Source organism: Phyllostomus discolor, chromosome 7 (assembly GCF_004126475.2).
Source record: "Phyllostomus discolor isolate MPI-MPIP mPhyDis1 chromosome 7, mPhyDis1.pri.v3, whole genome shotgun sequence".
NCBI classification, from domain to species: domain Eukaryota; kingdom Metazoa; phylum Chordata; class Mammalia; order Chiroptera; family Phyllostomidae; genus Phyllostomus; species Phyllostomus discolor.
In genome coordinates, this window is record NC_040909.2 from 116,186,220 (window position 1) to 116,210,214 (window position 23,995).

Below are 23,995 nucleotides of genomic sequence, written 5' to 3' on the forward strand. Positions count from 1 at the left end.
GTTGTTTAGCTTTTAGGAAATTATTCTGACCAATGGCTTCCCAGTTATGGAAAGATTACATTTCACAAGTGGGCATATCGTGTTAGATTTTCACATTATTTAGTAAAAATTAAAGAAGATCATAACCAAACAAGTAAATAGGCTTGTTTCCTCCACTTCCACAAACATAATGCCCATGTGAGTGTGTGTGTTTGTGTGTGTGCATTAAACAGCTCATTTATCCCCAGAAAATGGCTTTAATTTACTTGTGTGCCCAAGACATATCACCATTTCCTCGACAGACCAGTATAGAATCTTTATAAACTAAACTCAGGTCACCAATTGACCGTCTTCTTGTACCACTCATGTGAAGAAGGTAGACTTTGAGATAATGCAGAAATAACGCTGTATATCTTAAGAAATCAAAATGCCTAGTAATATAGTATATAATATAACATTTTCTGCCAGAGCTATTTTAAAATGCTGGTTCATTTATACATAATTATTTTTACTCTAAATATCCATGAAAATCACACAAAAATTTACCCATGATAAAATTATCTTGAAGCTCTGATTTACATAGACTTTCCCTTTTTAAAATACACAAGTAGGTTTTTTTCTTTGGTTTCTTTTTTTCTTTTTCGAATGTCTGTATCTGAGAGACTCTCATTGATTTTTCCCCCTAGAGTTCCCAGTCTAATAAAGAGAAGTGAGACTTAATGACTTAATGCTATATAGTAAAACTTACTGACTTCAACTTTAGAAAAGCTCTTAGCATAAATGGTGATTGTCAGCACCTCTTCCATTTGGTATTGCTAGGTGTGTGTGGGTTTTGTTTTTTTGTTTTCCTCTTAGCTTAAAATAAAGTTTCAAACTGGTATCTCTATCTACATGGTTAAGGCTGCATCTTTCCCCATAGGGAGGTAGAGTAATACAAAATCTAAATGTGATTTAATTGGTTCAATTTGCTGTATATTTTTATGCTAGCTTAGGTCCCTATCTTGATAAGCCCAGATGTAGTTTTGCTCCAGGTTTACAGCTTCATGTTGCTTGTATTTCCTTATTTTTACAAAGCAAGCATTCTATCAATCACACAGATAAATTAGAAAGAAGCATGTATAGACAGAACACATGGAAAAGATTTTTCAGCGTGCTATGTAATTTATTAACCTGATTTTTACCATTGTAAGAAGCCGTGAATTGCAGATAGCATGGACAAAGTTAAATGCTTTTATACTGGGTACATTTTGCTTATACAGAACTCTATAGGTATGGTCGAACAATATAATTGAAGCTTTGTCAGCTCTGTAACCTAGCAACAGATAATACTGTTAGGTTACTGAATTGCTCCTGGTTGACAAGTAGGGAGTATTTTTGTGTTTATCATGTTTGCTAATGATGGGATCCTTTCCAAAAAGCTTGTCTTAATCTTAATTAGAGTTTATCAGTAGAGGTCTGCATGACATTGTGCAGACACTGATTTCATAAATAATAAAAAGTGCAAGTGAAAAATTTGGCAGGATGGAGAGATATTTAAGGCCACTGCTTCTAGTAAGAAGAGTGTGAATTTCCAAAATATAATTGAGTTTGAACTGTGACTTTATTCTTTATTATCAAAACTTGTAGTGCACTTCACTGCAGTTTTGACAGCAATTATGAGAAAAATTTATAAGCTTCCTGTTAGGAACCATATCGGTTTGTACAAGAACTTTGATCATAAACATTACTTAGGACAGCAAGTACATGGTTTTTCAAGAATGTCAAGGTCTTAGTAGTCATTACTTTCTATGGAACCTTGAATATATTTGTCCTTTATTGTGACGGGCGTGGTATGTGGGTGTGGAGGCTGGGAGTAGCGAATGTGTTTGCAATATTTAGAGACAGACAAAGAAAGACTCCTAAAGTAAGCTTTCCATGTGGAGAAAGCCAGGCAGGTATCAGCCGCTTCATGTCCATGCAGTAGGAATGGGATTTTTTTCCCCTCTGGTTTGCACAGGAAGATCTTTCACATTAGTTTAAGGGGGATCCAGTATTACTGATCATTTCTAATCAGTAATTACTGATCATTACTGATTCTAATTACTGATCATTTCTAATAAGTTACATACCTTCAAAATGATAAATAATTAAACATTATAAAACTGAATATAATTCACAAGTTGACTGAGTTCCTCACTGGCTTGTTCACTTGAAAGATGATGCTAAGTCATTATATCTTTTTCTCTTTCTGGTTTTCCTCACCTTTTCACTCATTCCCATGTTCTTCAAATATTAGGGGAGAAGGGAAATTCAAAGCTATTTTCAAATGTCATTTTCAAAGTTTCGAAACGGACATCTCACTGCTGGATTTTTTTAACTCATCTATGACATATTTGATGATGAAGAGGCTTTTTTGTTCATAGAGTTGTACATTTTCTACCCTGTGTCAGTCGCAGCTGGTTTACCTGTGTGCCAGTGATTCTGAACTCCAGAGGCACACTCGGGCCTCTGGGGAGCTTCTAGAAAAATAATACAGCCCAAACTTCGTTCCCAGTTCTTTGGATTTGATTGATTTGCGGTGGGTCCCAGAAATCAGTGCTGATTAGGAGCAGTCAAGGTTGCCAACGATTAAGTAGAATTTTTATGCACTTTTAGTATCCAACTGAACTTCTAGTTTAAATAGGGGATTGAACAAACACTGCATTCATATTTAATATCAAATGAATTTAATATGTGTGAAATGTTTCAAACAGTACTTGGCATGAAGTAAGTGTTTTCTAAGTGTTAGTTGTTATAATTGTTTATTAACTGTGTTAAAAGATAACCTGGAGTTACCTCCACATCACAAATATAGACATCATTCTCCAGATTGTCACCATGCACTTCAAAGCTGTATCTCATTATTGTGTAATCTTCTTGACACTGTTTCAGAAAGTGAACCACCTTATTTCGGACTGAGAGATAAACTGAGCTACCCAAGGTGAGGTGCGGTGCAGTTAGTGAGTGTCAGATGGTGCTTGTGATTCGGGACACTTGGTTTTTCATATGGAATCAAGAGTCCAACTGCCTCATTCTGATCTCATCCTCCAGGTCCCCTTGCCTTCCTCCAATTTCCCTCCGGCTGTGTGACCTCAAACAACTTACCATACTTCCAGCTCCATGATCTCTCAGTACATGGTAACCACTTAATGACTGTATGATGATTATTACACATTGTTTACAAAAACCTACAACTTGATGATAATAATCCAGAGGGTATCTAACCTACAGCCATCCCTTCATATGATGTAGGTATAGTGATTCTTCAGTATTACACAGTAACTGGTCATTAATTCAGGGTGAGAACCAGAGGTTTTTACCCTCCATTTAAATGTTCTTTCTAGTTCATCTTAGCACTGAGGACAAATAAATTTTCAGTAATTTGGGGTACCAGCTATGCCTCATAATTATTATGCCATCCCTTAGACCAAGGTCATTTTGCTCCAGACTGTCTGTACAAAGAAATGTGTAAGAGTTTTATCAACTAAACACGTATGATATTGCCATGTGTGCACCTAACACTTATATATAATCCTATTTGTGTTTGTATCAATATATCATTCATGTGGATTAGTGCATTGAAAACCCTTTGGGTTTAAATATAGGGCATTAAGCATATTACTCATATGAAAGCCATGGAAAACATCATTTAGATTATTCAATTTTGTATCCATAGGGAGTTGACAGGAATAGTCCACTGGCACTCAAGAACACAGGCAGAAACCCAAGTCAACAGAGTAACCAGGAACTCACAATTTTCAGATCTACACAAGTAGCCAACATTTATTCCAACGAAAATGGTTCATGTGGCCCAAAAAAGTAAACTCCATCTCAGCAGCCACTTCATTCCACTAGGGACTGAACTTGCAAGTAGTAGTTTGTGCAAGTAGCTTTACTAGGAAAACTGGAGTGGGAGAAGACCTAACTCTTGTTTTGTTTTGAAACATCTCATATGAAAAATACTTTACTGATCCAAGATGGCTGCAGAGTAGCTGGAAGCTCTATCCACTCGCTCCCAGACGCAACTGGTCTTGCAGCTAAATCAAAGAACAGTCAACTTGAAAACCCAGTGGACAGTGAGTCACAGCATGTATGAGTGGGTACATATGCAGATGAGAGAGCGGGGAGTGTGCATGAGTGTGTAAGAGCCTGCCCACCTGCAGGGCACCCAGGAGTAGGTGTCCCCGGCCCTCTTAGCAGAGCAACTGCCACCATTGCTGCCCAACCTGGCACTTCTGGCTGTGCAGATTCAGGGCAGCTGCAGACTGGCTCAGGAGCCGTGAACTCTGAGGATGAAGAGAAACAGCCAGGGAGGTGCTGGCTCCAGGAACAGTGCAGTGGGCACAGGCCCGCCCAAGGCTGAAAATCTCTGGAGGGAGCGGGGACAGTACCCCTCCACTGCCCCATGTTATACTATTGCTGCAGGACCCTTCCCAATGCCATCTGGGAGAGATCCAGAAAGAAACTTTATCTAAAACTGTCGGAGGCTATGACAGGCAGTGGCCAGCCCTGACTGAGAGACACTGATTGTTGAGGAAAGGGAGCACATGAAGAACAGGCCCCCAGGGCTCCATGCTGCAGTTTATGGGCCACACAGAAACTTTTTTAAGAGAGGAGCTACGTCGAGACTCAAGACTTGATAGGGACTGGTGCTCACACATGTGTGTGAGTGTATGCACAGCAGCTCTGCTAACAAAGAACCGAGAGGGATAGAGTCACATTGAAGGGACTATGGGACCCAGCCCAGCATGGCTGGTGAGCAGGAAACTGTTCAGAGTGGAGAATTCGGTCCTGAGCCTCCTGTGAGAGACAGTGGCAGGCTGAGGACTTAATGGTCAGGTGTATAATGCCTGAGGTTCACTGCAGCCAGGCAGATCCATCAGAGACAGGTGACCACCTGCAGGATTACAGGCTCTGCAGATCAGTGAGGCTTGGATCAGGAGCCCCCTGCTAGGCACACTTCCACAGGAGAAAGAAAAAAAGGCTCTGAAAGGGCCCTTTATCAAACACTACGAGCTACTCTGTTCCTCGGGCCCTGATCCACTGAACCAAGCAGAGCAGAGAGATTAGAGACAGGCACAACAAGGCAGGTCGAGGACCCCACCCAGCCTCGGTGTCTAGACAGAGCTTCTGTCTGCACCAAGCAGGAAGGAGCTGCCCCTTTTGCTCAGATTGCCTCCTCACAGGAAATGGACAGCTAATTCACCAGAAACCACACATTATTGGAAAGAATCTAGGACAGACAACAATGAGTTATGAGGGAAGGAGGAAATACTCATCTAGCCATCAGCAGGCTAGATGAAGCAGAGGATCAAATCAGTGAGCTGGAGGACAAGGTAGAAAAAATTCCCAGACAGAACAACAAAATGAAGAAGGCCTCAAAAAGAGTGAAAAGGGTTTAAGGGAACTTCAGGACAACATGAAACATAAAAAATATTTGTATCATAAGGATACCAGAAGGAGAAGAAAAGGAGCAAGGGATAGAAAACCTGTTTGAAAAAGTAATGACAGAAAACTTCCCTAACTTAATGAGAGAAAAAGTCTTGCAAGTCCAGGAAGCACAGAGGGTACCAATCAAGATAAATCCAAAGAGGCCCACTCCAAGACACATCATAATTAAAACAGCAAAACTTAAAGATAAAGAGGGAATCTTAAAGGCAGCAAGGGAGAAGCAGATAGTAACATACAAGGGAGCTCTGATAAGGCTATCAGCTGATTTCTCAACAGAAACACTACAAATCAGAAGGGAATGACAAGAAGTATTCCAAGTAATGAAAAGCGAAGGCCTGCAACCGAGACTACTCTGCCCAGCAAGGCTGTTGTTTAAAAGAAGGCAAAATAAGGAGTTTCCCAGACCAAAAAAAGTGAAAAACAACAGGCTAAAAGAATACATCTCCACCAAACCAGCATTGCAAGAGATGCTAAAGGGACTGCTTTAAAAGGATAGATAGATAGATAGATAGATAGATAGATAGATAGATAGATAGGAACACAGGTACAAAGGGAAAAAATGTCAATGAATAAGTATGTATCAATAATAACCTTAAGTGTAAATGTATTAAATGCTCCAATCAAAAGATATAGGGTAGCTAAATGGATAAGAAAACATGAACTATGCATTGTCTACAAGAGACCCACTTCAGAACAAAAGATCTACACAAAGTGAAGGGAGGGGAAAAATATTCCAAGCAAACAGACATGTAAAAAGCTGGGATAACAATAGTTATATCAGAAAAAAATAGATTTCAAAACAAAGGCCATAAAAAGAGACATAGAAGGCCACCACATAATACTTAAGGGAATAACCCACCAAGAAGATATAACTCTTGTAAACATATATATACCCAACATAGGAGCACACATATGTATAAGGAAAATCTTGGAGGACTTCAATAAAGATATCAAAAGCAACACACTCATTATACAGGATTTTATCACCCATTGTCAACAATGGATAGATCTTCCAAGCAAAGAATCAACAAGGACATTGTGGCACTGAACAACACTCTAGATCAAATCCAGTTCATTGATATATACAGAACCTTTCACCCAAAGTTGTCTTAACCCCACTTGTTAATATACCAGCTTTCCTGCCTCATTTACGGCATCACCATCATCTGGTTCCCCAAACCAGAAACCTTCGTGCTATTTTTAGCAGCATCTTTTCTCTTACTCATCTGAGTCCTCTCTCAGCCCTGCTCTTGGGCATGGCACTTAGCTCCCACGCGAGTTACACTTCTCGTGGCTGAACTAGTGCAGCAGCCCCTGGATGGCCCTTAGCTACTTCTTCAGTTCACTCTCACTACCCTAAGACCTTTATTCTGGGGACACAGGGGAAGCCCATGTCCCCAAGAATTTTGGGGGAGGAAAGAACTTGTTCATTCATTCACTCAAATAAAAACAGACCATCTCCCTCACCATGAGGCGGACACAACTGTTTCTGTGTTACAGCCAAAGCTGTCTCATCTTGCTCTAAACTCTTCATGGGAGGAAGTCCTGATTTGTAATGTTTGTCAATTCTGGTGACAAATGCTACAATTGTCACCATGGCCAATTTCATATTACCAGTGCGGCATCAACCAGCACACAAAATTCCCAACAACTCTGCTCTGTGTTCCAGAGCAGGGGGGCTCAAGCACGTACCTGCTCATAACCCACGTTTTTCCCTCAGCCCCCAAGCTCCAGATTTGCTGGCCTCTGGGCCATATGAGGAAGAGGCAGCCTCTTCCTTAGTCCTGCCTTCACATTCATACTCCTTTTTCTGCCAGTGATGGTGTACCTGTCAACACCCTTCTGCTCTCTTACCTCCATTCATGAGTCAATCATAAAGTCACCTTGGGGGCTTACCTGACTCCCCCAAGAAGTGTCGGTTAGTCACTCCTCTCACATTTTCTTTAGCATTAAGGAACACCACCTGCCACGTGGTACTGTGAGGTATCTGTTCATTTGTGTGCATTCTAATTGTGTAGCTGTGTGTGAAGCCGTAGCACCCAGCTGGCGCACAGCAGAGTTTGGTGAATAGCTGATGAATGAATGATTTGAAAGACAACTGACTTCCTCATCAAGTCTACACAGTACATTTTCATTTTAATTCAACCTTTAAAAAGATGTGCTCTGACTAAACCATAAAAGGAAATAAAGTGATAAAGATAATAAAATGGGAAACCTTACTGAGTGCGTCTGAAGCCACAGGTATGCATTACAACTGCCAGGCTATTTAATAACACAGAAAAATCATCTCTTGCTTACTTTGCTTTGCACTTAATATTTGTGAAGATGATTTTATTTATTTATGGCAGCTTTTGCTTCCAAGTATGAGCTCAAGTATGAATCCTCCTCCTGCATAGCTCACTGCTGTGATAACGAGTAGCTGTGAATGTTACTTCTCTAAAATCTCAATTTCTCCTGAATAACTGAGTTCCAGACTTTCCTTTTGTGAAAAATAGCCATAGCTGGACTTAACGATGGTGTGAATTTATTAATAATGGTAAATTATTGCTAATCGTGTAAGTCATTCCATTCATCACTGCTATGCAATGACTCCAAAAGACCAGGCTGTGGAAGAGCCCGGAATGGGCATGCTTTGCTCCGTGCTCCCCACCTGTCTGTTACAGAGACTCATTCAATAAGCTGGGTCCCTGAGAAAGACTAAGGTGCCAGCGATGACCTTTGTCTACAGCTGTAAATAGTTTGGATCTGTATGGACATCACTGAAGACGTAGCAGCCAGAAGCATCACCAGCAGAAAAAAAAACCACCATGTGGCACATTGAGCATTCACTGATTACACAATAGCACCGTTCAGCTTCTCTAGTTATAAATAAATAAGTCAGTCCCAATGTGAATCTTTGGTAAACTGGTGTGCTTTCAGGTGAAAAAAAAATTTAAGTTGTTTTCCAGGCTTTTAGTGTATTTGTGTCTCACTTTGAACGTCTCACACGGATTTGACATCTCTAATCTCAGCTTCATTTTTTCGCAAACGTGTCATGGATGGTGTTTTGTTTGTTTACCTTTAAGACTTAATCAGCTGGTTTAATTAAATGTCCAAGTTTCCTCTAGAACAATGTCCTGATCTGTCTGTGTAACTCTGCCATGTCATATGGTATTGTTATCTTCCCCACCAGATTTTTACCACGAATTGTTTGAAAACTATAATCCCTTTGAGGGTGGAAAAAATGAAGTGCAGTTGAAAAGATAGTAATGCTGAAAGATAAACAAAGCAGCATTACTTATCAGAATGGGTACAATTTTGGCCTGCTTAATGACTACAATATATAGCCTTGCAATATATACACAGTGAGGGGCAAAAAAGCTTTATAACATATCAAGTATGCCACATTATTTCAGCTATAACTGTACAGGATACGTATCTAGGCCTGAGAATGTAGATAACAAAATATAAGTGCTTTGCCTGTCTAAACATGCTAAATAAATGAGCATCCGCTATCGCATTCCAATACATTAGAAGATGTACTTGCATAGTTAATTTTCTTTTTAATGCACCACACGTGATCATTTGAAGCACAGAGCCAGCGTATATCTCAGTGTTTGAAGAAAGAGTTCTTTTCATTTAAACAAATCTTTATTTAAATAAGCCTTTTTGAAAAGGATCTTTGGCATATCTTCTCCTCGGGAAGTTCAATCAGGGTAAACGGAGATAAAGAAGCCACATTTTAAGGAACACTATATAAGTAAAGATCACTGAGCCAATAAAGAAAATAATGTCAGCAGATATAAAGAGCATAAAACTAACTGATTTTTTTTAATTTTCTAGATTTTAGGAGCTTCTGTTTACTTTTTTGTAGTTTTGGGCATCTGGGATCGATATAATAAAGTATTTGGGGAAGAGTGTGTGAGGGAGGGAAGGAGGGAGGTAAAGGGAAATAAACTTCTTACTCTCAGAAGGCACAAAAAGAGTGACTTCTAAGGCTCACCTGGAATAAATTTCTGCAGTGGGATCCCTACCATGCTTGTTCTTAGACAGGATTCCATGTAATATAGCCTGGTTGATGATTAAGGCAAGCCCAGGGGAAAGGAGTTGACAAAACTTGCTATAGATCATGTCTATACTTGGTTCTTAGTCTTTTCTCACTGTTGGTCACTGAACAGTTCATTTAACGCAAGGAGCACAATTTTCCCCATCGTAAGGAAGTGCAGGTGTTGTCGTGATCAAATACTCTGCCTAGAAACCGATATGAAAAACATGAGAAGTTTCTATTGACATCCATCTAATGTACAGCAGACTCAAGCATTCTATGTCAATTCTATCCTCTCTTTTTCTCCCCCACCCTTCTCAACAGGAGGTCAGCTTTGGTGCACAACTACAAAGGTCATCTCCGAGGGTGAAGAGCTAATTGCGTTTGTGGTGGATTTTGACTCAAGGCTACAAGCTGCTAGTCAGATGACTCTTACAGAAGGGATGTACCCTGCACGCCTGCTGGACTCAATTCAGCTGCTTCCTCAGCAAGCTGCCATGGCTTCTATTTTGCCTACAGCTATTGTCAACAGTAAGTACCAAGTGCAATAGCCCAGTAAAATAGTTTTGTGGCGGTGATGGTATTTATGGGAGAGGGAAAAAAGTATCTACTGACAGGCAGCCAGGGACAGACTTTTTTCTCCAGTGTTGTGATTTCAGTTTATCTCCTAAGAGAGAGAGCGTGTGTGTGTGTTCGTTTCTCCCATTCATTTCTGGTTGGGTTCCTGAATGTCACACACAAAGCCGACATTCTAAACCAGTTAAACAACATTCAAGGCTACTTAGCTCTGAGAAGCCCAATAGCTTTCTTGATGCTCCTACACAGAATGATTTTGGTATTCTTTAAAAGCAACAGTTAAAAACTGAAAGAAAAAGAATGCAAATCAAATTTTGATTAGATATACTGATGAAGAGGAAGTTTAGCCTAGATAAATCAAGACATCAGCCAATGCAAAAAAATAGATAAGAATAGAAAGAAAAATATATATAAGCTTAGAATACTTTATATGGAGAATTTTTAAATATGCCCTGACAGATACCCTTTTATATTTTGTTAAAATGACTATTGAACTTAGATTGTATTCCTTGAACACACAAAGTGACACTTCATATGACAAAAAGTCAGTGATCTAGGAATCTGAAGATCTGAGTTATACACTCAGCTCCGCTTTTATCTAGTTCTGTGAGAAAACATGAGTAGCAGTTATATCTCAAGAGGAGAATAGATTCTAAAGCTAGTAGGTAAGTGAAATATTTCATTTAGTCAAAAATGTCCTTGAAAATCCCCGAGACTCTGAATGATGCAGAAGAGAAAGCTAGAGACTGCAGTGTTGTCTTGATATTTATATTTACATGTGTATATATATATAGTTGTTGAACAACAGCATAGTTGTTGTTCATATATATTCATATATATTTGTATGTATCCATATTCATACATATTCATATATATACTCATATATATATATATATATTCATATTCAACAACAACTTTGTTCTTTCTGTAACAGCATCCTTTAGAATAAAGAAATCTCAGCTGTACCTGGAATTAGTCTGCATCCAACCAATGGACCCAACCCAACCTACTAGTTACTTTCTTTAAGACCTTTATCTTTAAAGATTTTTTTTAAGATTTTATTTATTTATTTTTAGGGAGGGAAGGGAGGGAGAGAGGGAGAGAGAGAGAGAGAGAAAGAGAAACATCAGTGTGCAGTTGCTGGGGGTTATGGCCTGCAACCCAGGAATGTACCCTGGCTGGGAATCGAACCTGGGACACTTTGGTTCCCAGCCCACGCTCAATCCACTGAGTTAAGCCAGCCAGGGCTAAGACCTTTATCTTGATGCAGATAGTAAGGAACATGAAATAGCAGAGGCCCAACTTGAATTTGAGGGGAAAAAATTTGTTCCCAGGGATACGAGGGGTAACTTATATGATTGTGAAGCTCCAATGTGTGAATGTTAATTCTAATTACATTTAAGATTATACTTGCTTCTGTAGCAAGGCAACTCTTAATCCCCAATAAATCAGCATAGATGCTTTCAACCTTCTCTCTCAACTCTGAAGTTAGCTAAATCAGTAATCCTGCTTTACGTGGACACTCTGTTAAACAATATGGCCCTCTGAATAGTGTAAATGTAACTCACTTGGTGGGAGGGGTTACATAGTAGACAATGGTAGCATATAATTTTGTATATAATTTTAATTTGGAATTCTATATTGCACTTGCCATTCTTACTTCTCATTCGCTGGTATTGGGTCCTTAGCTTTGTCCTTATCTCTTCAATACCGTCTCCTTCACTATCGTGGGTTTCACCAACTATGCAAGTCACAAATCGCAAATCAGCTGTTTCTGCCAAGTTTTAGGGCTCTGTTGTCCCCTTCCCCATGTTCCTCTGTATTTCTTACAGGAATTTCAAATCCTACGTATAGCCTGTGACCATATATCCCAGTGCGCTGGATTAGTCCCAATTTATCATGTGCCCTGGCATCCCTCTGATTGGCGCCCCCTTTCATTACAAAAGTGCCAGGTTTGCTCAATACAGTATTAGTTTTTAGCACCCACTTTGTGCTGTGGCCTTAACTCAGCACCTCCCTGTCACCTGCTCCTGTAAAAATGAATGGAACAGAAGTGGGAACCGAGGAGGTACACGGCCCTCTGCCCTAACACCCACTGGCAAAGCAGTAACTTCTCTTCCTCTCTGCCCCCCTCGCACTGAGGCATCTGGAAGTGTTTACACTCGTTTCCAGTCCCCGTTCACCCACTTAGGTGATCATGAGCAAGTTACTCAGCCTCAGTTTCTCACCTATAAATGGGTGAAGGGGAAAAACACACACGGAGACATTTTCCATGAGTGAATGCATGAAAATGCATATCATAACATGACTTAATAAATATGACGCAGCTTTGGCGACAACACAGTCTCATTTCACTTAGATTACTGCATTTACCTCCTACCAGTCAAGTCTTCCTTCCAAATTCAGCACCTTCGAAACCTGGCTCTTACGATTCTATATCTGATTCTGTCAGTCTCTTGCTTAAAATGATGCAGTGATTCTCCATAACCACTGAGATAAAAACCTGACCTTCTTAAGAGAGCTTTAGGGTCTTTGGTTGCCTGCCCCTGCCTTCTACAGCCTCATCTGTCCGGGTCCCATCATGCCCCTGGCCTGAGCCACAGAGCCTCCAGCCTTCCCCCTGGCCTTCTCTCAAGCTGCCAGGGCTTCCCCCGGGGTGTCCCTTGGTCAGGAAGACCCATCCCTCTTCTTCACCTGACCAACTGCATCCTTCACAACTCAGCTAAGGCATCTCCTCATGTTCCCTCTAAATCCTTACCTGACTTTCCCCTCCTTCCAGCAGATGAGTTCTTTCACCAGCCCAGTGTCTGTTTTCCATGCCTAACACACCCCTCAGATGCCTCCATTGTAACAGTCATCCCGTGCTCATTTACAATTTTTACCTGACCATTTGTTCCTCAACCCCAGGAGACTGTGAGCTCCTCATTGGTGCCCAAGACACCGTAAAGTCTAGCATGTAGTAAGTACTCGGTAACTAATTTATTAAAGGAAAAAATGATGTCAGGAATTGGCGTCAGGGCAGACTACAGGTCAGCTATGAGATACTTTAATTAATCAGAGAAACCAATCCACATTGCTATTTATAAATGCATATATTTCTAAACCATACATACAGTTTCAGCAAATTAAAATTAATCTCCTATGGTCTCATTGAGTGTTGGCGTCTCCTAAGGTACCAATTTCTAGAGTCTGTGGGGAGGTGAACTGCATCGAGTGCAGCATTTCTTAGTCCTGTTCTGTAGAGCAACAATCACAACTGCACTCATCACTCACTGCCTGATTGCCTAATTCGGAACCTGAGAGCAGTCTCTGAGACAAATTGAACCAAATGCAGCTTAACCCCCAAATGCACGGCAGCTGATATGTCCCTGTGTTTTCATCCACAGAGGATATATTCCCTTGCAAGTCCTGTGGCATCTGGTATCGGAGCGAGCGGAATCTGCAAGCCCATTTGATGTACTATTGCAGCGGGAGGCAAAGGGACGCTGCTCCGGTGTCGGAAGAAAACGAAGACAGCGCCCCTCAGATTTCCAGCCTGTGTCCCTTCCCGCAGTGCACCAAGAGTTTCTCCAATGCCCGAGCTCTAGAGATGCACCTGAACTCACACAGCGGTAAGTGCCTCCTGTGTTTCCTCTTTTGCTCCAGGACACTCCATTCTTTCTCTCCATACATACATTTATACATGCATACACACATACACACATCTGTATCTAATTATATCTAAAATATCAAAGCCTAACTTGCTCAACCAGCTGGGTATGTCACTTACATTCAACTCAAACGACTTGGGTTGGAGTTCTTTTCTAACATCTACTGTCCTCAGACTGCAGGCAGAATCATTCTATTTTTTTTTCAACTGAAGTAAAACTGTCAGTTTTCAAAATCTCAACACCCTTTGTATATTGTCATTAACATTCATTGATTCAAGTGTTTGTCAAGTGGCCTTTGCAAACTGACCATACTGTTTCCCGTGGCAGGAAAAAATTAGTAAATATATAAAAATAAGTATTTGCTGAATTGGAATAAAGCTATTATTTTCACAGAGCCAATTAAAATCACACTTGAGAGAATTTAACTTTTAAATATGGTTCTATAAAATGCTCTTGACTTCCAGAGTATGCATCGTAACAGCTTAGTTGATTTTTATGACAAAAAGTCACTTCTAGTCTTACATTTTAAAATTCCTTAAGAAAATTAGACTAAAAACAAATGGTGGGGTTTTTTTTTTAAGCCTGCTCTTAACAGGAAGGTGGCAACTCTTCCCATTTATCTTGGAATTGTATGCCCAGTCATTAGTATCATCACATATTTTCAAAATGAAAGCCAATTAAATAGACACAATTATATGAACTTCAGATATTTCTAGGAACATTCCTGGATAGGGCAAACCGATATTTGGGGATCATAGCTCACCAGCACTTCTAATACAACATGTGTAGGCTGTGTCTGGGTGACTTTCTTCACTCTTTTTGTTTGGGTTGAATTAATAAAAAACTGAAATTGGTGCCGAGTTAAAAAAAAAACAAACAAACATCAGTTCCAACCTCCAGTGTTCTAGCACAGTACAGGCTTTTGTCTTTGAACCTCTAGGGATAGTCAGTTTCCTTTCAATTCATCCTCCTCCCTTCCCTGACAAAGGAGCTGTCTTTACGTAGGTGGGAAAGCAGGGAAAGCAGGAACGGCTTGGTTGTCTCAGACGGTGAGTCAAGTCGTGTAAAAAACAGAAACTGAGGTAGAGGGGTCTTTCAGATGAACAGAATAATGACTGTTGGATCAGTTAAGAAGAAAAAGAGAGGAATAAGAAGTTCCTTTAGATCTGAGTTTTCTCTGTTGTGTTTTCAGCTTATAAATCTATAAAAGGTGATTCTCATTTTGGTCTAGAGTACAGAGGGGATGAGCCAAGCCTGCTCTAACTGTAAACCAACAAGTGGGAACTAGAGTTAATCTTAGCGAGGGAAAGTATCTAGATTCCGATTCCAATTCTTTGGGGGAAGGGGATCCCTTCCTCCACCATCAAGCAATTATCTGGAGACCAACTGTGCGTGCTGCAATTCACCTCAGTTCTGACCCTGTCTTCCCAAAGGCAGCGTGGGATCCCCCAGGTTAAGAACTGGAGACTGCCCCACCCCAGCTCAGATGTCAGCTAAAGCAAGTCCAGATTGTTACCTGTGCTTCAGACCAACAGGTGTCTATAAAGTGGGGGTTGCCAAGACCCCTTCCTTGGGTTTGATTAATTTGTTAGAGTGGCTCACAGAACTCAGGAAACCTGTTCACTCACAAGATGACCAGTTTACTATTAAAGAATATAGCTCTGGAGCAGACCCAAGGGATGCACAGGGGAAGGGATGGGGAAAGGATGAGGAACTTTAGTACCTTCTCAGAGTATCCTGTTCTCCCCTAATCTACGCATATTCACCAACCTGAAGCTCTTTGAACCCTGTCCTTTTAGTTTTTAATGAAGGCTTCATCACATAGACATGGTTGATTAAATCGTTGGCCATTGGCAATTGAGCTTACTCTCTAGCCCCTCCACCCTCTCCCAGGAGGTTGGGGGTAGGGGAGAGTAAAAATTTCAATGGATCCCTTTTCCGGGCAACAAGTCTCCCATCCTTAGGTAACCTAGGGGCTTTCCAAAGGTCGCCTCATTAACATAATGAAAGATACCTTGGCCACTTATTAAGGAAACTCCAAGGATTTAGGAGATGTGAGCCAGGAACCTTGGAACAAAGGTCAATATATGTAAGAAATTTGGTCCTTCGGATGATCAAATATATATTTCTTAGAAACAACATTATTGCAGGTGAGGTTTAATCACCAGTCATTGGTAATATTCAAAATAATTAGTAAGTGACTAGAGACGGGCTGTGGTGATCAATCAGCATGGATGTTGGCCTGAAATGACTGAATTAATGCACTGGTGTCTCCCAGCTGAACACCAGCCCTGGGGAGAGATAAACCGTGTTTAGCAACACCAATGAATAAAAATCTAGAACTGTACCAAAGATAAATTAGGTTATTAATTACTTTACAAAATGGGGCCTAGTTGGATTCTTTTGAATAGAGACCTAATCTGGAGCGCGGAGAGTCATTTGAGATCCACGTAGGTTAGTGATATCAACTCTCACAAATGCCCACTTCTTCCTGGTGTAGAACACAGTATTGTAGTAAGAAGTTACTGGATTATGAATGATAAAACCTGAGATCCAGTCATGGTTCCATTAATGAATAGCTTTATTTTCATAGTCAATTACCTTGGCATCTTTGAGTTTGCTTCCTGACCTGTAAATGGGAACAGTGATTCAATAATACACATGAAAGTGATTTGGAAACTCTAAAATGCTATTACTATTCTTATACATGGTGAAAAGATGTTCCAAGAAAAAACATCACAAATGAGATTCTGACACTGTATTTGAATTCATTCCTGTTGTATTGAAGACATTTGGTCTTTAGTAAAAGTTCATAATCGTTACAAAACCAACACGTGAGGTTCTCAGTATTCTCGTTTTGTATGCCTCTCCAGGAGTGAAAATGGAAGAATTCCTGCCCCCCGGTGCCAGTCTAAAATGTACCGTCTGCAGCTACAATGCTGATTCTGTGATCAACTTTCACCAACACCTGTTCTCCCATCTCACTCAAGCTGCCTTCCGATGCAATCACTGCCACTTCGGCTTCCAGACTCAGAGGGAGTTACTGCAGCACCAGGAGCTGCACGTTCCCGGAGGCAAAATTCCCAGAGAAAGTGACATGGAACACTCTCCAAGCGGAACGGAAGACAGCCTGCAGCCTGCCACCGACTTGTTGACCAGAAGTGAACTCCCTCAGAGCCAAAAGGCCATGCAGACTAAAGACGCGAGCTCTGACACCGAGCTGGACAAGTGTGAGAAAAAGACGCAGCTCTTTCTCACTAACCAGAGACCAGAGGTACAGCCTACAGCAAATAAACAAAGCTTTTCTTACACAAAAATAAAGTCGGAGCCCTCGAGTCCAAGACTTGCCTCATCTCCAGTCCAGCCGAATATTGGGCCTTCTTTCCCTGTGGGTCCTTTTCTCTCTCAGTTTGCTTTTCCCCAAGACATCACTATGGTCCCTCAGGCTTCAGAGATCTTAGCCAAGATGTCTGAGCTGGTGCACCGGCGACTGAGGCACGGAAGCAGTAGTTACCCTCCCGTTATTTATAGCCCCTTGATGCCCAAGGGGGCTACTTGTTTTGAGTGTAACATAACATTCAATAATTTGGATAATTACCTAGTGCACAAAAAACATTATTGCAGCAGCCGATGGCAGCAGATGGCCAAGTCCCCAGAGTTCCCGGGTGTTTCAGAAAAGATGCCTGAGGCTGTGAGTCCCAACACTGGCCAACCTTCCATAAACCTTCTCAACCCAGCCGCTCATTCTGCTGATTCGGAGAATCCACTGCTTCCAACATCCTGCATCAATTCTTCCACTGTTTTAGATTTAATTGGGCCAAACGGGAAGAGCCACGACAAGGATTTTTCCACTCCAGCTAAGAAGCTCTCCACCTCCAGTAGCAATGATGATAAAATTAATGGAAAAACTGTTGATGTGAAAAACCCCAGTGCCCCCTTAGTGGATGGAGAAAGTGACCCAAACAAGACTACCTGTGAAGCTTGCAACATTACCTTCAGCCGGCATGAAACATACATGGTCCACAAGCAGTACTACTGCGCAACGCGCCACGACCCGCCGCTCAAAAGGTCCGCTTCCAGCAAAGTGCCTGCCATGCAGAGAACCATGCGCACACGCAAGCGAAGGAAGATGTACGAGATGTGCCTACCTGAACAGGAACAAAGGCCCCCGCTGGTCCAACAGCGGTTTCTGGATGTAGCCAACCTCAGCAATCCTTGTACCTCCACTCAAGAACCCACCGAAGGGCTAGGAGAGTGCTACCACCCAAGGTGTGATATCTTTCCGGGAATTGTCTCGAAGCACTTGGAAACTTCTCTGACCATCAACAAGTGTGTTCCGGTTTCCAAATGTGACACTACTCATTCCAGTGTTTCCTGCCTAGAGATGGACGTGCCCATAGATCTCAGCAAAAAGTGTTTATCCCAGTCTGAGCGGACGACCACGTCTCCCAAAAGGCTGCTGGACTACCACGAGTGCACTGTGTGCAAGATCAGCTTCAATAAGGTAGAAAACTACCTGGCCCACAAGCAGAATTTCTGTCCGGTCACTGCCCACCAGCGTAATGACCTGGGTCAACTTGACAGCAAAGTGTTTCCAAATCCAGAGAGTGAACGAAACAGCCCTGATGTCAGCTTTGAGAGAAGCATAATAAAATGTGAGAAAAATGGGAATCTGAAGCAGCCTTCCCCCAATGGAAACTTATTTTCATCACACTTAGCAACTCTGCAAGGCCTGAAAGTCTTCAGCGAAGCCGCTCAGCTCATTGCTACAAAAGAAGAAAACAAACATTTGTTTCTTCCACAATGCCTTTACCCTGGAGCAATAAAGAAGGCAAAAGGAGCCGACCAGCTTTCTCCATACTACGGAATAAAGCCAAGTGATTATATTTCCGGTTCCCTTGTCATCCATAACACTGACGTAGAGCAAAGCACAAATGCGGAAAGTGAATCTCCTAAAAGTCAGGTTTCCTCCAATGGCTGTGCTGTGCCGAAGAAGGATTCCCTGCCTTTGTTGCCCAAAAACAGAGGCATGGTAATAGTTAACGGTGGACTGAAGCAAGATGAGAGACCTGCCGCCAACCCACAGCAAGAGAACATTTCCCAGAATCCTCAGCATGAAGAAGGCCACAAATCTCCCTCTTGGATCTCTGAGAACCCGTTAGCCACAAACGAGAACGTCTCACCGGGAATTCCGTCTGCGGAGGAACAGTTGTCTAGTATAGCAAAAGGTGTGAATGGCTCCACCCAGGCTCCAACCAGCGGCAAATACTGCCGGCTGTGTGACATCCAGTTCAACAACCTCTCAAACTTTATAACTCACAAGAAGTTTTATTGCTCATCACATGCAGCGGAACACGTCAAATGAAATAACTAACTAAATAAACATCCGTCACCTTTGGTACCAGTGTTTAGTATGTTGTTCTACCCAGTCCAGAAAAAAAACAACAACAAAAACAAAAGCTGTTCGAATTACATCTGGGCAATCAGGAGATACTTCATCATGGCTGAGTTGAAGACTTAAGGTGTAATTTCATTACAGTCCATTAGTAAAGTGTATTATTGGTGCCATTTTCAAAAAATTAATTTATTTTACCAGCAGTATTCATAGCTGTGGTTATGTTATTTTTTATTTAAAAACTTTATATTAAAGTCATTTGTAATGTTATTGTATAGTTATTGTGTAGCACATATGGTTTGCACTGTATAGTAGCTTTTAAAGAAAATAGTCACAAACAATACAGAAAAGCATTTTAGAAATAGCTTCAAAAGCACTTGTGTATCTTGATTTCTTCTTATATGCTGTTGCAGATATACGTATATGCTAAAATATAACTTGCAAAGATGTTCTAAATACACATGCTATAAGTTCGCCTTAAGATTTCAATTCTTGGATAATCAGGCTCCGTTTGCACTTTATATTTTAGCAAATACAGTCTCTTAGTCACTAGGCTTTGCATTTGTATGTAGCTGTATGTTTCTGTCCATTTTCTTAATCTTAAACATGTATGTTAAATGAAGATGGCAATTTTTTTCTTGTATAGTACTTGTATTTTCTTTCGCTGATGCAGCTCTGTCTCAATTTTTAAACCTTTGCTGTTAAATGCAATACTTTATAAAGAATGAACAAAATTACTGGAAGCAGTATTGTAAGTAAATGAGGTAGTATTAATCAGTTTTATCTTTTGAAAGGCACAGTCTAAATCGAAACCCTGAACTCAATGCTGCAAGTATGAATTTAATTCATATATAAGATCTATTTAAATATAAGAGTAGCAATACTGCACCTGGTGATCACAAAGATAATGTTCTACTTCTGATAGAAATAATTTCTCAACAAATGTTGTTACTATGCATGTATATGGATGGAATAAAATTCCAGATTGTTGGAGACATTTTGCGTACTTTTTTTCTTTAAAATATAAGAGAAACCTGATAAATGATGAGAAAAGGTTCAAAACAGCGTTAATAGCTATAATAACAAGGTGTCAAACCACTACAGCGATAGATTGTCCTTTATATGGGCCTAATTAATATAACTTATTATATTAAAATGAACTGGAAACTCCAGGCTATCGAACTAGAAAAATTCTTTATTATAACTATATATAGTAAGCATTATCTTTCTATTCTCCATCCCCCACCACCAGTGTAGCACAGAAAAAAGAACAATTTCATGAGTATCTAAAAGGCTTACAAAGTCTATGCACATGAATCAGCATGAATGTTTATCAAATGCACCCAACTTTACCAGAGAAAGAGGTTCACATTTTGAGAAAGGGTATGGGTAAAGCGACTCAGATGAGTAAAGATGCATGCATTTCCTGCTTGCAATTTGTAAAAGACTAGATTTCACACATCTCATTTGCATGTTCAAAGGGGTTGCATGTTGAGGGGGCCTGGGAACAGTGTGGGTCATGGAGGGTCTCATGGGCTCCCCAGAGGGGTTGAGATGTGATTCAGTAGGCAAGGCGACACCACTGCCAGTCAAAGACAGACTGCAGTCTGCCGCGATTTCAGAGACATCCTGGGCTGCAAAGGCAACTGCTTCCCCTGTGCCTGGGAAGCACTGTTTGCAGGTAGCTTGTGAGGCACTACTGCCTGTCCACACTGGATTTGGTAACATAATGAACATCAGGTGCCTGGCTCATCACATATAATCACTGCGACAAAGTATTTCTTTAAAAAATCCTGTGTTGTCAAGAACATTTCTCCAGCTGCTTGTTGAGAATAACTGTTTTTGAATATGAAATCTTGGCCTTAACTGATGTTTTTCCTCTTGGATGACTAGTTAGTGAGGTGAACATAATTGGTAGGCTTAACAGGGTTTTGCAGGAATCTCTTAAAGTGTCAGATCCATGGGGATCCACAGGGATGTTCATGAAGATCTGCCCAGTTCTCAGATGGGAACTGGTGAGTCTGCGTATTCTTAACAACAGTCTTCCCCATCTCTTTTTTTTCATTGAATTTATTGGGTTCACATTGGTTGACAGAATTACAGTGGAACCTTGGTTCTCAAACTTAATTATTCCAAAAAAACTGTTTGAGAAGTGATTTGTTCAAAAACCAAATCTCCTTTGTCGCCTGAGAGATGTGCGACTGATTATACAGGTATCAGCATGAAAGGGTTGTCAGGCAGAGAATCGAGACCCCAAGTTTTGTCGGACAACTGAGACATTTTCTTCCATAACAACTTCATCGAGAACCGAATTGAGAACCAAGATGTTTGAGAACCAAGGTTTGACTGTGTATAGATTTCAGGTGTACACTTCCATAAGTCATCCCTATATCGTACTGTGTGTTCACCACTCCCAGTCAAGTCTCCTTTCTTCACCATTTATCCTCCATAAACCCTCTTACATCTCCCCCACCCCCTCCCTTCTGACCACCACCTTGCTGTTGTTTGTGTCTACGAGTTGTTGTTTTTTTGTTTGTATTCCGTTTTGCTTAATCCCTTCACCTTTTCCCAATCTCTTATTTTTCTTCTTCCTTTAAAAAAATAGAAAAGCAGCCAATCAACATAACTTTACTGATCACCTAGGATTTTACCCACTGTTTTGGGAAGGAAGGCAAAGAGGTATAATACGTGACTGATTTTTAAAGGAGTTTGTAACCTGGCTCAGGTTAGTGCTTCTCAACCCTGTTCTCTTGTTACAATCTCTTAGGCAACATTTTCTAAGTGCCCATGTATATGTATCTTTGGTACATGGGGCCTCACACTGGATAAATTAAAGAAAATGCCTGTTTGTGGGCTCTGGGAATCAATATCTTTTAAAATCTGTCCAAGTGGTTTCAGTGCATGGCAGTGCTGGGAAACACTAAGGATGAGGCGTGAAGAATGAGTGAGACTAAATAGAGTGGAAAGACAAAAAGGAAAAAGGAAACCAATTTGGGATGAAAGAGGTTGGGAAAGATCATGTGGTCAGGGTAGGGTCCAGAAAGATGGATAGAATGGTAAAAAAGGCTACCTGTGCTTTTGGGAACCCTGAAATATTTGTGTACTAGAGCCAAAAGAATATTTTCAAGTGTTGTTTATATAGCTGAAAACCAGTTCCACTAGCCATTCACGGAAGAAAACAGATTGCATCAGCTGAAATAGTGACATTCGGACCAGAACTAGACCCTGGAGGGTGAGGAGGAAGAAAATGGTATTTCTACATGGGGAGATCATTGTAAGTCATAGTGTGAAAGTAGCACGTGAGGGAAAAGAGTAAAAAAATTTCAAAAGAAGACGACTCATTGAAAAGTAAAAGAAAATAAGGGTATAAGTAGGGATCTGGTATCATAAGACCTCAAATGCCAGACCGAGATTTATGGGCTTGCCTTGTACCTTGCTTCTTAGACAATCGTGAGAAGAAAACCGTGTTTGGGAATGGCTGTGACGTAGTGACTGTGAGTCCCACCTAGATGCTAGAGAGAGGGAGAGTAGTTAGAAGGCCATAGGGGTGGTCCCGAAGGGGGTAGTGAAAGTATATGCCCAGTGAGTGGAGAATGGGTCTGGGCACAGAGATATGTAATGGCTTGTATCAAAGAGGAGGTCGAACATCTCTGACCCTCACTGATAAAAACACTCCACATTCAACAAGACAACATTTAGGTCAGAATGTTAGTACCAGTTGAATGGTCTAGGAGGGGAAGGATAGCAAAAGAGCAGTAGTTCTTCAGGTTGTTGTGTGGTATTTAAGTCCTCTGTAGAAAAACTGGATTTTGGGTTTTCATTCGTTTGTTTTATCAAAGCAACCTTTAGGGATGCTATGTGGCCCTCCCTTCCCACAATGGAGAATTGCTGAATTAAATAAAGAGGGAATGGGAAGTAGTTTTCTGAGGTCAACACCAAAATGAATTAACCTGGCAACAAAATTAAATTTACAATTGGTCTTCCAAGTGTTGCTATCTCATATGTAACACATTTGAGTGTTTAAAACCATGATAATTTTTAAATAATTCAACATAATTAGTTTTAATTCTGAAATTAAAACTAAAATTAAGTTGTTATGGGACCTGCGAACAGTATTTGAAAATCCCTTCATCGGGCTTCCATCCTCTCCTTTTCCCACGACACTAAGGGCCAGCGACATGAATCGCCCGACGTCAGGAACCATGGATGAAGGTTCCATTTATGTTATCTTCCTCTCTCCACTCAACCAGAAGGAAAGGACTAAGGCCAGCCACTGAAATTCCAGCTACTTTTCCTTTCTCTGATATATTTACATCTGGCTCAAACAGTCCCCGGAGAGAGGGCAAAGAGAATATTTTAGTGTCTCATGACTTCTGTAACAAATTACTGCAAACCTGATGCCTTAACAGAAGCTTTTTCTTCTTGGATCTGAAACCCAGAAGCCCGATAGGAAGATGTCCGTGGGGCTGTGCTCCCTCCAGGGGCTCTGGAGAATACGGTCCTTTTCTCTTCCAGCTTCCGTGGCTGTCAGCACTCCCTGTGCTGTGGCTACACGCCTCCTGGCCACGTCGCCTCTTCCACTGTGTCTGTAATCTCCCTCTTCTCCTTTAAGGACACTTGAGAGGGCATTTAAGGCCCACTAGGATAATCTCCCAGAGGCGGTACTGTTGTCACAAACATTGCTGCCACAAGTGTTTGGCTATAAACATTTCACAGCACAACTATTGGCTGTGAGGCAGTTTCTCCTTAAAAGATAAAATAACTGATAGGTGGTTTGATTTCATTTTTCTATGGGTAGAAAAGCAAACGCCTTTTGAAGGCTATGTATTTAAGCTAAGTTGTCAGTTTGGCTTAATTTCTCCATTAATAAAGTTCTCGCAGTACTTCCAATTAACCTTATAT

At 41.0% G+C, this 23,995-nt stretch overlaps 1 protein-coding gene across 2 annotated transcripts in view; it reads left to right on the top strand.

Moving 5' to 3' along the window:
• ZFPM2 (zinc finger protein, FOG family member 2) overlaps positions 1 to 20,086 on the top strand; it is a 440,537-nt gene extending 420,451 nt beyond the window's left edge. For both annotated transcript variants that reach the window (XM_036031342.1, XM_028533983.2), the window contains 3 exons: positions 9,797 to 10,003; positions 13,435 to 13,659; positions 16,572 to 20,086. In XM_036031342.1, coding sequence (XP_035887235.1) covers positions 9,797 to 10,003; positions 13,435 to 13,659; positions 16,572 to 19,063 — 2,924 coding nt within the window. In that variant the 3' untranslated portion in view covers positions 19,064 to 20,086. The remainder of the gene's footprint in view (positions 1 to 9,796; positions 10,004 to 13,434; positions 13,660 to 16,571) is intronic.
• Positions 20,087 to 23,995: the final 3,909 nt, after the last annotated feature.